The sequence below is a fragment of the Onychostruthus taczanowskii genome, unplaced genomic scaffold (genome assembly GCF_017590055.1).
Source record: "Onychostruthus taczanowskii isolate IOZ18803 unplaced genomic scaffold, ASM1759005v1 scaffold20, whole genome shotgun sequence".
In the NCBI taxonomy this organism is placed as follows: Eukaryota; Metazoa; Chordata; class Aves; order Passeriformes; family Passeridae; genus Onychostruthus; species Onychostruthus taczanowskii.
In genome coordinates, this window is record NW_024499240.1 from 14,707,460 (window position 1) to 14,720,056 (window position 12,597).

Below are 12,597 nucleotides of genomic sequence, written 5' to 3' on the forward strand. Positions count from 1 at the left end.
ATGATCCCAGGGATAAATGGTGCTCTTCATTTTGTGGCTAATCGGACTAGAATGCCAGCAGCTCTTGACATCAACAGAAAGAACCACTGAATGCTCAATCATTTGCACATGATGTTATTTCCCAAAGGGATTCATAAAGCACTGTCTTGAATACAAATATTTTAAATTATAGCTCAGTACTGGTACAGTAAGTAAAACTCCTTTTCTCTCCCTCTCCTTACTCCACAATGATTGAGATTTTTGCCAGCTTCTGCACAGAGTTGTTCTTTCCATTTAATGCCAGACTCTTGCATGCTAAAAGTCTCTATTTTTCTTTAATTCTAGGCCTTTGTGTACCTACCTAGCCTCATAATGAGAGTTATCGCATTATTTCCCTCCCCTTCCCTTTATTATAGATCAAGGAGTAAATGTTCTAAAGGGAATTATCTTTGCCTGCTTCTCCATCCTTTCATATTTCTGCCCATTTTCCTCAATTCCTGAAGAATTTCAGTGCTCATTTTCTCCTTGAGTTGCAAGGCTTTAAAGCAGTCTTACACTTTCGAAACACTTTTCTCAGCAAAATAGAACATCATTACAAAATTCTCTGGATTCACTCCTGTTGTCCCAAATAACTGTGCCACTGTTAAATAAAGTTCTGATGCACGTACCTTCTTTAAGAACAAGAAGCGTTTCTTCAATTTTAAGATAAAACCTAAAAGCTCAGTTATGCACTGATTCAAGGTGCCAGAACAGGTTCCCTCCCATTTGCCTGTGCTCCCTGCAGACATCAAGACTTGATGAGCTGGACACAGGGATTTCTTGCAGTAGCTACATTTTTAGGTGATACAGAGGGACAACTCTTCTAGAATTTTCAAAACAATAAAAAAAGCCACATTTGCTATCCTTTTTCTGAAAACACATGGCCAGTTATGTATAAAGAAACAAAATTGGGATAAAAATACTTTCAAGTATAAAACTAGAAAAAAGTTGCAGTTGTTGCTAATTAAGAGCTATAGGCTTTTCAGATCCAGGTCTTCTTACATGTCTTCTTTTCTTTCTGTTGCAGCACAGGTCTTGTGTCCATAAAAAATTGTGCAGATTATGATAGCTACTCCAGTAAAAACTGTTTGTGATGGCTGAAAACTAGGGCTTTTAAAAAGTCAGTCTAAATTTGGTAGATTTTGATCTGTAGCAGCACTGGTGCATAGAGTGGCCTATGTGTCTTTTTCTCTAAGTTTCCTTGTAAGAAGAACCTGAGCTAAATGATCGCTATTCATGTAGTTGGCTCAATGTGTTTAAATACTTAGGGGTCAGAAGAACAAGTCTAAGACATCAGACATTACTAGAGATGATCTGTCTCCACTCAGCTCGTTGTGCTTCTATGTGCCTGTAGCAATTTGGACTGAGACTCTCTAACACGTAATCAGTATATGGAAATAAATATTTTATATTTAAATTATATAACATCAATATTTAATGTTTTAAAATACCTTGCTAAATTGTTCAAGTAGTCACAATACCCACTTTGTTTAATGATATTTTTGAAACACTTGTATGGAGTTGATTTATATGTCAGCAGCCAAAGAAGGTGGTATTCTGTGTCCAGATTGATCTGCCACACTGCATTGCTCTGGCTCGCTGTGTCGTCTTGTCTGTTAGTATCTGCAGATGAAAAAGTGGATTATACTCTTTGGAGTGGGCCATAACATTAATGATAAACAAAGATTAATTTTGATTCAGTTTAAGATTCATTGTGTCTGGGTGCAGGGGGTAATGCTCTTACATCCATGATTTTTGATCCACTGTAGCTATAAGCTCCTGCTGCTTCCTGAATCAATTCTACTCACCCACTTTGGAAACATTTTTGCTGCACCTTGGCTATTTTTGCACATTTATATGCAGACATATTTGCCCTTTTTTGTGTTATGGTCAGTTGATTGCTACATTTCTTTTTGGTTCTAGCACTCACTACCAGAAGCTATTCTCATGCAGTTAAAAATGTAGGAAATGTAGTCATTTGATGGGAGCTGTTACAAAAGGACTTTCACTGCAGTCAGTATTGGTATTATCATAACACTGCTTACCCAAATAGCTAAAAATTATTTACCAGCCTGGTGAAGGTGGTGCAAGCAACATCCCTGAAGACTTTTTCTATTTATGATTCTTTTATTGTGCTGCCTAAGCATTCCTAGGCAGTGATTCCTTTACAGTGTGAGATAGATTATTTAGTGAATAGCCAAGTGTGATGTGTGGTTTTGCTGTGACACAAGTCTGCTTTTCTATATGTGACCAGGAAGGGAGTACTTACTTCCCTCTGTATAGTTCTCTCTTATGGTGGCCCTCAATTTCAAATAACGTCTCTAAATTCTCTGATTTACTAAATGTGGGTCATTCTCAATTTAAGATAATACAACCTTTGGGACACAAAAAGATTCACAGTAGTTGTATTTAATTTCTGCATCTGCTGGTCACATTGTTTTTCATTAGAAAAATACTTGTAATAAGGTTCTGTATCCATCATGAGAAAAAAAAATGTAAATCAATGATGAAGTTTCTATACACAGTCACATAATGACTTTTGAAATACAGCATTGAGTGGGCAGTCTTTTATGGGACATAAAATTCAAATACTCTGCATTATTTTTTGGAAGCTTGTTGATGAATTCAGACTGAACTGCCTGTAAAATGATGTGCCTCCCTGAGGCATGCTGAGACTAACACAGTCCCATGCTATGAAGAAGCTCCTGTGAAGAAAATTAACTCTATCTCAGCCAAAACCAGCCCAGTAGTTTAAATTGGTTGCTTGTTAATTTCTTTATTCTCCTTAACTTCTAGTCTCATTCTATAAGTACCCTTTACAAAATTCAGCTGTTAGTGGAAAAAGAAGTTTCCAGCAGTAAAACCTGATTGACCATGGGAGTGTATTACCCTGGAGAAGTCTGAAGGAAGACATCAGCTTTAGTGTACAAGATCATGAAAAGTAGAACTCTGACAGTGCAGAATAAAGTGTATTTTAATAAAGATATTATAGTGTTAAGACTTGTATGTGTGAATGCTGGAAGTACCCGGTGAAGTGAACACAAAAGATTTTTTTAATGGTGTGGAGGGCCTCCTAGGGGGGACTCCAGCTATGTAAGGGTTCAGCTAAATGAAAACAAAATAAAATTAGAAAATCCACAAATGAAAGAGGAATGCATTTAGACTTCTGACTGGTTTGTTCTTTCCACAGGATGTATTAATCTAATGACTGTCTGTCGTCTGTGTTAGACCTAGAAGGTTAAACATGTAGTGGTATGCTAACCATTTGGGAAGTTACAAATAAACCAAAAAAGCATATGAGCACCAGTAAAGAAGTTACTGGGATTTTCACCATTAGCTAATTTTTCTTTCAAAATTTTATCTCAGTACTGGATTATTTAGCAATTTTCTTCAAAGAAGCAAGAACATATTTGCCCCTGTTTCTTTATGGCTAAAAAGAAAATACAGTTTTAGTCTCTTAAATATACAGCTGAAATAAGGCTGTACAAAACTTGAAGGCTATCTAGAAACAAATCCAATTATGGCTAAAGCACTTGAGAAAGTGAAAACTGATTTAATTACTTCTTTCAAAAGAAAATTACATCTTTCAGCTTTCTATTATTAGAACCCACCATTTATTTTTATCGCTCTAAAAAAAGAACAAGCTTGGAAGAGAAGCTCCCTTCATGGAATTCACACTCGAATCTTTGGTACTTAATACTCAAGCCAAAAATTTGAATCCTTAAACAAAATTCTGATTGTCAAGAAAACAAGCCAGAAAAAACACTTTGAGATAGATGGTATTTGTATTTTTAGATATGGGATTAGAAAATACTAATTTAAGCATTAGAAATACCAAAAGGAGCATGATTGTATTTCATTATCTTTAGAGAAAAGTCATCGTTATTGCTGAACATGCATAAAAATAACAGCAGGCTTTACTTAATGCAGTGAAAATATGCTATTATGACATTAAAGAAGTTGGAAGTGATGAAGTCACATTTCCATTTCATTTAAGAGTTCTGGAGCTGTTTTAGGAGCGAAGGCAGCTTTTCATTTTCAGGACAACCAAACACAGGCCCATTGCTCTTGCTGCTGCTCAGGTGAGACCTGACCAGTGCTCAGAGAAAGGGCTAAAGGACAGATGAGGGGTGAGACATAAAGTTTTACCCTGTGCAAATAAGATTCAAATGTTTGCTCAAACCCCATTTGCCTCCTTGGAACAGCAGGGCTTCATGTGAATACATTTGGCTTAGTTCCTGAATATAAAATTGAGTTTGATAACCACTCACCCTATGGGTGCATTTCTCAGGAAATTAAACTGGAATCTTAAAAACTTCATACATCTATATTAAAACCTGAGAGTGCCAGATAGTCATTGCACAGAAGAAACTTGAAAATATTTTCAGATTTAGTTGTGTATCACACTAATGGAATAAAATAATTTCTTCTTGGGCAGAATTGTAAGAGAGGCCCAGGAAGGGCGAGAGGAAATTTAATTGTATTAAATGGAGATAACTTTAACAAAAATTTTGACATAAAACCTAATCAAATATCTCTGTAGATAAGCAAAAGAACAAGAAGTTCTACTCTCACCTTAAAAACCTGTCAAATACATACTGCATGTCCAAGAGAGTATCACCCAACTAATCCCACTGGTTTTGCTGGGAAGTATGAAATACTGTGAAGCTATTTGTGAAGACTAATAGCCTTAGTTGGGTAAAGTGCCCTTTTTCTAGTATTTGAACAATTTAAAATGTTATTTAAAATCTATTATATCCTCATCAGACACTGGCTTCTTTTGGCCAATGATTTTTAATATATCTTAGTTTTAACATGAAATGGATGTTGGAAGGTCTGATCAAGGGGAAAATTAACAGTGAGAAAGGGAAGTAAACTGAAATGGTAGAAAGGATGAAAGAGAGAATATTTGTGTGAAATAACTACTTGTGAATTATTCAGCAGAGGATCTTGTCTCTAGATAGGATCAAACACACATTTCTATTGACAAGTATAATATAGGAGAGAAATGAGACCTCAATATGCATGTTGTGTTTGTGCCCTATAATCCAAGTATTCTTGGATTACATTGAATATTTTTATTTGTTTGCCTCTGTTTGATTTTATCAGTTTGCCTCTTAAAGATTTATCTAAATTAAATTTATTTTGTGCAAAGTGATTTTTTTTTTTTAATTGGGACTTGCTGCTCCTTACTACCTAAATACAAAAATATGGCACAGACAACACCAGAAACTCTTCTGCTTTTGTGGGAAGGGTTTCATCATGACAGGCTGCTAGAGAATTGTGCTAGATATTTAGAAATGTGAATACATTTGTGCTCACACTTGGTGAACACAAGTGCCCAGGATAAAAAATTAGTTTCTAACCATATATTTTGAATTTGAATCAATAATGCTGAGGGCTTTTTCTGCTTGAAATACTTCTGTGTTTATAATGTAGGTAATTATCACATTAGAAGAATAGTTAATTATTAATTCTTTCGAAAGTATTAGGATGACAACTTTGTGAAATTTATGTATTTTTCAAAAGTGTTGTTGGTTTTTTTTTTTTTTTGGTGATATGAAGCATGTGCGAAAATTATAAATGGAGCAACTTTAGCAAAAGGATGTCAACTGTCTTAGTAGTCCAGTGGAGATAACAGGGTCACTCATGGTTTTTTGAAGTTATTCTCTGTATGACTCAGCATCTTTCAAAGCATAGAAAAAGCTATTTCAGCCAATGATGAAGATAATATGATGCTTTATTGGTGTTTGAACCATAAAAGGCCTTTTAATATTTTGTTGAGGTGCACATGGTAAATCTAGTATTATTTAAATTGTAAAGCAAAGCAATAGGTATGTTACATAGAATTATTATTTTGATTATTTTTATGATTATTTTATGATTAATCAGAACCATAACTGTGGTTATGATTATTTTTACCAGTAATTTTATAACTGTGTCCTTTGCCTGTATAGGGAGTTGGTGTCTCAGTCCATGGACATTTTCGAGTTGCTACAGAAAAGACTGTTTTTGCCATGCCAGAAACAGCAATAGGTAAGTGTTTTAAGAAAATATCAAATGTTAACATGTTTAGGCTTTCAGTGTTTGTGTAATCAGGGTGAAATGTCTTTGACTGGATGCTTTGGTGGTAGGGAAAGAATTTTAAAAGGGAATTGGAGATGACCATATGTGGAAAGTATTTTCTGTTAAATTATCAGAAACTTCTCTGTGTTCTGGGAGTTGATCATTGAGACTCTTAACTGTGTAGACTGACACAAAGGCTGTCAGGATAAAACTTTTCTTGAAAAAGAACACCAGCTTTACCTTGGGAACTCAGTGTGAGTCAAACTGGGTGTACCACAAGCTGCTCTGCCATGTTAATGAGAGAGATTTTGGAATTCTGGCTTTTCTTCTAGATTATTAATGTAGACCCATTACAACTGTGCACAGATTGTGCCTAGGCAAGAGCACCTTTTTTTGTTTTAAACAGCAACATGTACCTTGTGTTTTCTAATGTTTGATACTACAGTTTCTTTGTCAATTCTGAGGGGTACAAAAAAGAAATATATCCCAGAGCTGCATAAAGATAGAGGCATGGCTCAAGAGAAATGAGTCAGATTAAAGGGAACTCTCCTGATGCAGCTGTCAAGCACAATAAAGCATAATAAACCACCCAAATACAAGCAAGATCATTACCATTTTAATTCCTGAGAGAAATATTAGAGCAATTCCTGCTAGCTGATAAATGTAATTTTTCTGAACAAGTAAAGTTGGGATGAAAAAACCAAAAACTACTTTAGCCCTCCAAGTATTGTCTTATTGCTGAAGAAAAGCTTAGTAAACTAATCTTTAATACAACATGAGTTTTCTAAGCTCTGAAATTAATAATCAGTTGTTGTATATGGAAACCATTTGAAGTTAACAATTTGTATTTGGGGTTTTTTTTAACTAAATGGAGGTTCATTGGCATATGAAATTATTCTAACAATAAAAGTACCTTCACTTTTTTCTTCAAAGGTAAAGATATGAGTAGTTTTATATTAACAAGAACTATGTACTTTACACAGATTTCCTGTGTTGACAAGGACTTATTTAAACAAAAATAGACTGTGAAGATGTGAAGGAAAAGCTTAGAACTTGCTTAGGAAAGAAAGTAATTAAACCCCTTTTAGGATCACTTAGAAGTAAAACCACTGAAATCTGTTTGGATTTAAAGGCTTAGCTGTTTTGATCTCTGTGGGGTGTGTTTAAAATGTCTAGCTCTGTAGATACTGTATTAATTGTTTTTTTCATGTGCTCACTTATTTCAGAAGGCGTGACACCTTTGCTGTGAAATGAAAACAAAGCATTCATTCAGCTGCTCTGTTTTCACACAATTATTCTCCATTTGTAGAGCGCCATAAATAAAAGGATATAGATAAATATGCCACTTAGCAAATAGAAAAGGCTGTTCTAGACTGTAGGAGTTTGACATGGATAAGATAAAGCACTGGAAAGCAGCACAGAAGTAGGAAGGTGTGGAAAAACCACTGGTGGCGAGAACTAAGGATGAAAGTATAAGGTATGGGCTTTGAGGTGATGTTACACTTAGAATGGATACTTCCTTGCATATCCCTGCTAAGTTTTTAGAAGTCAATACTAATAATTTTCCACCCCCTCTGCCAGACAAGGTAAGAATGTACCAGCACTGCCTCTTCTACTTGGCAAATGCAGGATTGCACCTTTGGGATTACAGCAGAGCAGGTTGCACCTGTGTCACAGCACAAGCTGCACATCAGCAGTACAGGCACAGGATCATGGCCTGGGCAGCCCAGCAGTAACACAGCTCTACTCTTATGTCACTAATTGAGAATTGAAATTGAGAAATGATTGCTAAATGCTAACAAAAAAAACCCAAAAATCAGGTGTTGAATACATTAAGAGAACCGCAGCAGCAAAGAGAAACATGTGGGAAGTGTTACTGAGAGAAGGGCAAAATGTAGAACATGGACAAGAGGAGTAAAGTTATAAAAGAAAAAGGAAGACAGGAACATTGAAAAGGATACAGTAGAAGCTATAGCAGACTATGCCACCAAGTAAGTTTAAAGTGGATTAGGTAGACCTTCACTAATCCTGTTTGTAAATTCCTTAATTAAAGAAACCTTCATTCAATTTAGGTGTATTTGCCTCTAAAGCTACTTAAACTAATCAACTTCACAGTTTATTTAGAACTGATTTCCTGTGTATGGCCAAGTGGAAAGACACTATGGATCCCAATAGAAAGATGTTTTTCCTCTGAAAGTGTGCTGGAGTGTGGGGGGAGCAGTAGTCCAGCATCAGTATTATTTTAATACAGCAAAAATTAAAAATATTGTTGTTGTTCTGGTGGATGGAGAGAGTAATGTAATTGCCTTTTTGCTTTGGAGAGCATTTTTAAGATAGGTTTTACTTTTAAATGATGATGGGTTTGGTTTTTTTTATTGCAGTAGAAGGATATCCAAGGGGAGACAGATGAATAGAAACATAAAACTCAATAGAAGTCTTGGCATCACTGTTGTGATAGCTCAAGCTGAGAAGGTAAAATGTAGAGTAGACTATTTGAGAATGTGAGTGCAGATGAAAAAGAAGGTAAGTGATGAATTGGAGCTAATACAGCTTAGGGCTTTTAAAGGGTATCAGCAAGGCATTCAGCATTTCAGAAGAGTTGTATGTCTCAGTAGCCTGGGAGATGAGGAATAAATCAATTAATGGCAGCACACACACCAGTGGGAATAGAATACTACAGCTGTAACTGATAGGAAGTGACTCCTAAACCCAGCCTTTTGATGGAGTAGAAGCAGCAGAACAAAAAGCAGACCAAGAGGGAACCAGAGGAGAAGCTGAGATGGGTTAGATATTAAGATATTAACAGAGAAACACTGAAGAGCAGCTGTCTGAAAGAAACCTTCCCTTATTGCATCCAAGAGGGAGGACTATTTAGGGAGCACTAATTTCCCATGTCTCAAAATACTTGGAATAGGGTCTTTCTGTAATGCATACATTGACTCTTGTGAACAAAAGCAATTACATGTGAGTGAAAAATTACCATCTTCTATCAGATCCCCATTTAAACTTCTTATGTACCTCTGAATTTTCCAAGTTAATATCTCTTTGACAACTGTCTTACAAGTTTCTTATTGCTCATTTGTATTCTGTTTTACTTGTTTTGATTCATTTGGTTCATTCTCTGAAAGTGGAAAAAAAAATCCACGGCATGATTTCAGGGTAGTAACTGGACCCTGCTTCTATGCATTCAGATTTCTGAAACCAAGACTAAATACTGAAATCAATAGCTAAACTAAAGTTTTCTCAAGTTTGTTTAAAAAGATGTCTAAATTTATTTTTGGTGAGCAATTTATATAACAGAAGGTAGATACTTTCCAGTAAAACTTTTAAAAGTATTTAAAATTCTAGTCACAGCTTTAAATGCTTAAAAAAATTACCCTAATCTGTAGATTTTAAAAAGCATATAAGAGAGTTACTAAACTGGAGAGTTCAATATTATTTTTAAATTTTAGCTTAGTCACAGTCCTGTCAAAGAGCCAAGTACTAAGTCAGCCTCCACCTTCAGGAAGTCCCTATCAATATTGTTGATCTGTTATTGCTTTCTTAGCCCCAAAATTTGTTCAAACTAAGCTATGCAAGAGGCACTTCATTAGTGTTTAATATTTTTATCATAATAAAATATTTCAGTGAAAAAGCAGCATCCAGTTTGAGCTTGCACAAATTATTTCACAATTCTTTGGGTCACTTCTGTTTCCTTGCTGAGAACACAGTTGCTTTTTCAAGCACCTAAAATTGTCTCAAGTTGTTGGCAAATAGAATAAATATTCTTCTTTGGTATATGTTTGTAAAGTACGTGCCAGTGAAAAGGATGAAGTTTGGAAAGTGTTCAAGAGTTTGCTTTTAGGAAGGGTTTTGATGCCAGAAATGTCAAGCCAAGTCAAGGAGAAATTCAGGCAAGGTTTCTGTGCCTATGTAAGGAAGATGAAAATAAGACAAGAAAAAATTGCTGCTAGTGATGATTAGTACAAGACCTCCTCCCTTCTCTTTTGTTTTGTGCTGTTTATTGCAGGCCTTTTCCCTGATGTAGGTGGAGGGTATTTCTTGCCAAGGCTCTCAGGAAAGGTTGGCTATTACCTCGCGCTGACGGGCTGCAGGCTGAAAGGAAGAGATGTGCTGAAAGTTGGCATCGCTACGCATTTTGTAGAATCTGAAAAGGTAATGTGCCAGCAGTGCTGGCCAGGGCACAGCCCACAGCCACACTGAGCTTTGGGGTTTTAGCCCCCTGTGCCCTTTACCAGCACCCAGGTCTGCAGAGGTGCACTGACATTAGCTGGCCATGCCCTGCAAACGGGCATGGTGAGACACTCTCAAGCTGTCCTTCTAACTCTTGCCAGCTGGTGACAGCTTTGCTTGAAGGAAGGAGCAAATGGTGCTGTTTTTACAATCCCACTGTTGGAAGGGCATGATCTACTCAGCAGAATGAAGTTGCTTAAAAAATTGTGCAGATTAGACAACAGTGTATGAAGTGAGAGATTCATACAACTGCAAAGTTTGCAGTGAAGGTAACACTCCATTAAAATGTTCTTTCCTCTCAGGCTGGTGCAGCTGTAACACTGCCTTGGGGGGCTGCTTGGGAAGCAGTTCTTTGCTGTTCACTGCAGACATAAGTAAATTGGGGTGGTTCAACACTGACACATGAACTGTCTCCTTGTGTTGTTTGCTTTGTACTTCTTTAGGGTCTGTCAGAAAGTTGGGGAGGATAAGAGGGTGTTTATATATGTATATCCTACTATTACCATAGTAATAGCCCAGGTAGTAGGTTTTGGTTTACTTACTTGTAATTAAATCTTATTTTTAACAGCTACCTGCCTTGGAGAAAGACCTGATAGCACTGAAATCTCCTTCAAAAGAAAAAATTGCAGATTTATTGAACTCTTACCACAGGAAGGTAATCTGAAATTACTGAAATCAAGCAAAATTGTTAAATATATATAGACATTTTTATTTCCACATTACTGATTATCTTTTTCTATGTTTGAAAATAATGACTTTCCAAACTCGTTGCACTCTCTCCATAATACTTGTGTTAGCCCCATGTAACAATGGGCATGAAAATAAAAGGTTTTGCCTCTACAATCAGTGGCTATTTTAACTCTTTTGATGTGCATTGCAGTTCTCTTTCAAAAGAAAACCTCTAGAGTCAAACCAGTATTCAATGTTAGTCAATTACTTTGCTGTTGTTCAGCTTTAAAATCAGCTGTGCTGCTCTTGTTATTGCTGTTTTGTAATTACTAAGTTCATAAATAAGAATAATTGGAAAAATAAATGGGATAAGCTAATTTACATCATAGTACTGATTATTTTGACAAAACAGAATGCTATGAAATAGGAGTGATTATATGTTGCAGTATCCTCCTTTACAAGTTTACACTGAATGGAAAATGAAACTGTGTATTTTTAGTTATCAGAGCTGAAATGCCAGGGAACCTTTTCAGCTTCAGCTGCTGTTCCTGAAACATCTGCTTATGTCCCAAACCCCTTAATGCCAGAAGATGTGAAACATTTGACAGCCTTCCCACAGAAGGCCAGTGGATCTATCATACACTTTTTATGTCTAAATAAAATTTTGTTAAATTACCTAAAAAAGAGAAGCAAGAGAAATGCCTTTTTTTTTTTCTTGGTCATTAAAAAAGCCTAAACACAGGCCTGTATATTTTTAAAGAAAATAAAAGGTTGTTTTTAAAAATAATCTCTGATTCTTGAGTAGATTTATCTGCACTGACATTCTTAGTGCATTGCACAGAAGTGTTTCAATAGAATAATCAGAATTACTTGTGTACGAGATAACCTCCCAGACAAATAGCATATGTAGTAGCTCAGAGCAAGCACTGCAGTATGAGGCAACATCTTTAACATTCACAGGATAGTGACAAGTTCATAGGTACACACTGCAAAATTTTATTTCATTAAAAATTGAACTGTCTTGTGAACATTAGGTGTTCATTTATGGTATGATATTTCTGGAACACAAGTCACTGAAATTTTCTGGTAGTGATACACTTGTAGTCTAAAATAACTAAGTAAAATATGTATTTATTTTTTAAATAGTGCACAATTGATCAAGAAAAGGAGTTTGCACTTGATGAACATATGGAGAAGATTAACAGGTATTCAGTAATCTTTTAAAATTTTTTATTCTTGTGGGTAGAGAACATGAAGTTAAATCTAGTAACAGTATTTCACAGATAAGATGAGAGAAACTACCTCCAAGTTGAAGTAACATTTTGCCTTTAGGGAGCTTTATCTGAAGCTCATTAAATATTTCACTCATCAGTACATTAAATACTTGGGCAAAGTAACCTGATTCATAGCCTACGGCACATTAAAATGAACATTTTCTGTAGATACTGGATGGGAATTTGTGAGAGTAACTGTTCCACTGAACAGGAAATGTTACCTAACACATTTACAGGACTCATTGGGTTAAGGCCATTTCTATGATGGCTTGGAACTTAAGGAAGGGAGAAATAAGTGAGAGTGATAAGAAAGAGCTAAATCTCTGCAAGAAGGATG

The 12,597-nt window shown here is 35.8% G+C and overlaps 1 protein-coding gene across 1 annotated transcript in view; it reads left to right on the forward strand.

Annotated features, from left to right (window-relative positions):
- The window catches only part of HIBCH (3-hydroxyisobutyryl-CoA hydrolase), a 38,304-nt gene that overhangs the window by 12,543 nt on the left and 13,164 nt on the right, over nt 1-12,597 (forward strand). Inside the window, exons 7-10 of the mRNA XM_041403350.1 lie at nt 5,976-6,054; nt 10,094-10,239; nt 10,886-10,972; nt 12,133-12,191. Of these exons, the coding sequence (XP_041259284.1) occupies nt 5,976-6,054; nt 10,094-10,239; nt 10,886-10,972; nt 12,133-12,191 (371 nt within the window). The remainder of the gene's footprint in view (nt 1-5,975; nt 6,055-10,093; nt 10,240-10,885; nt 10,973-12,132; nt 12,192-12,597) is intronic.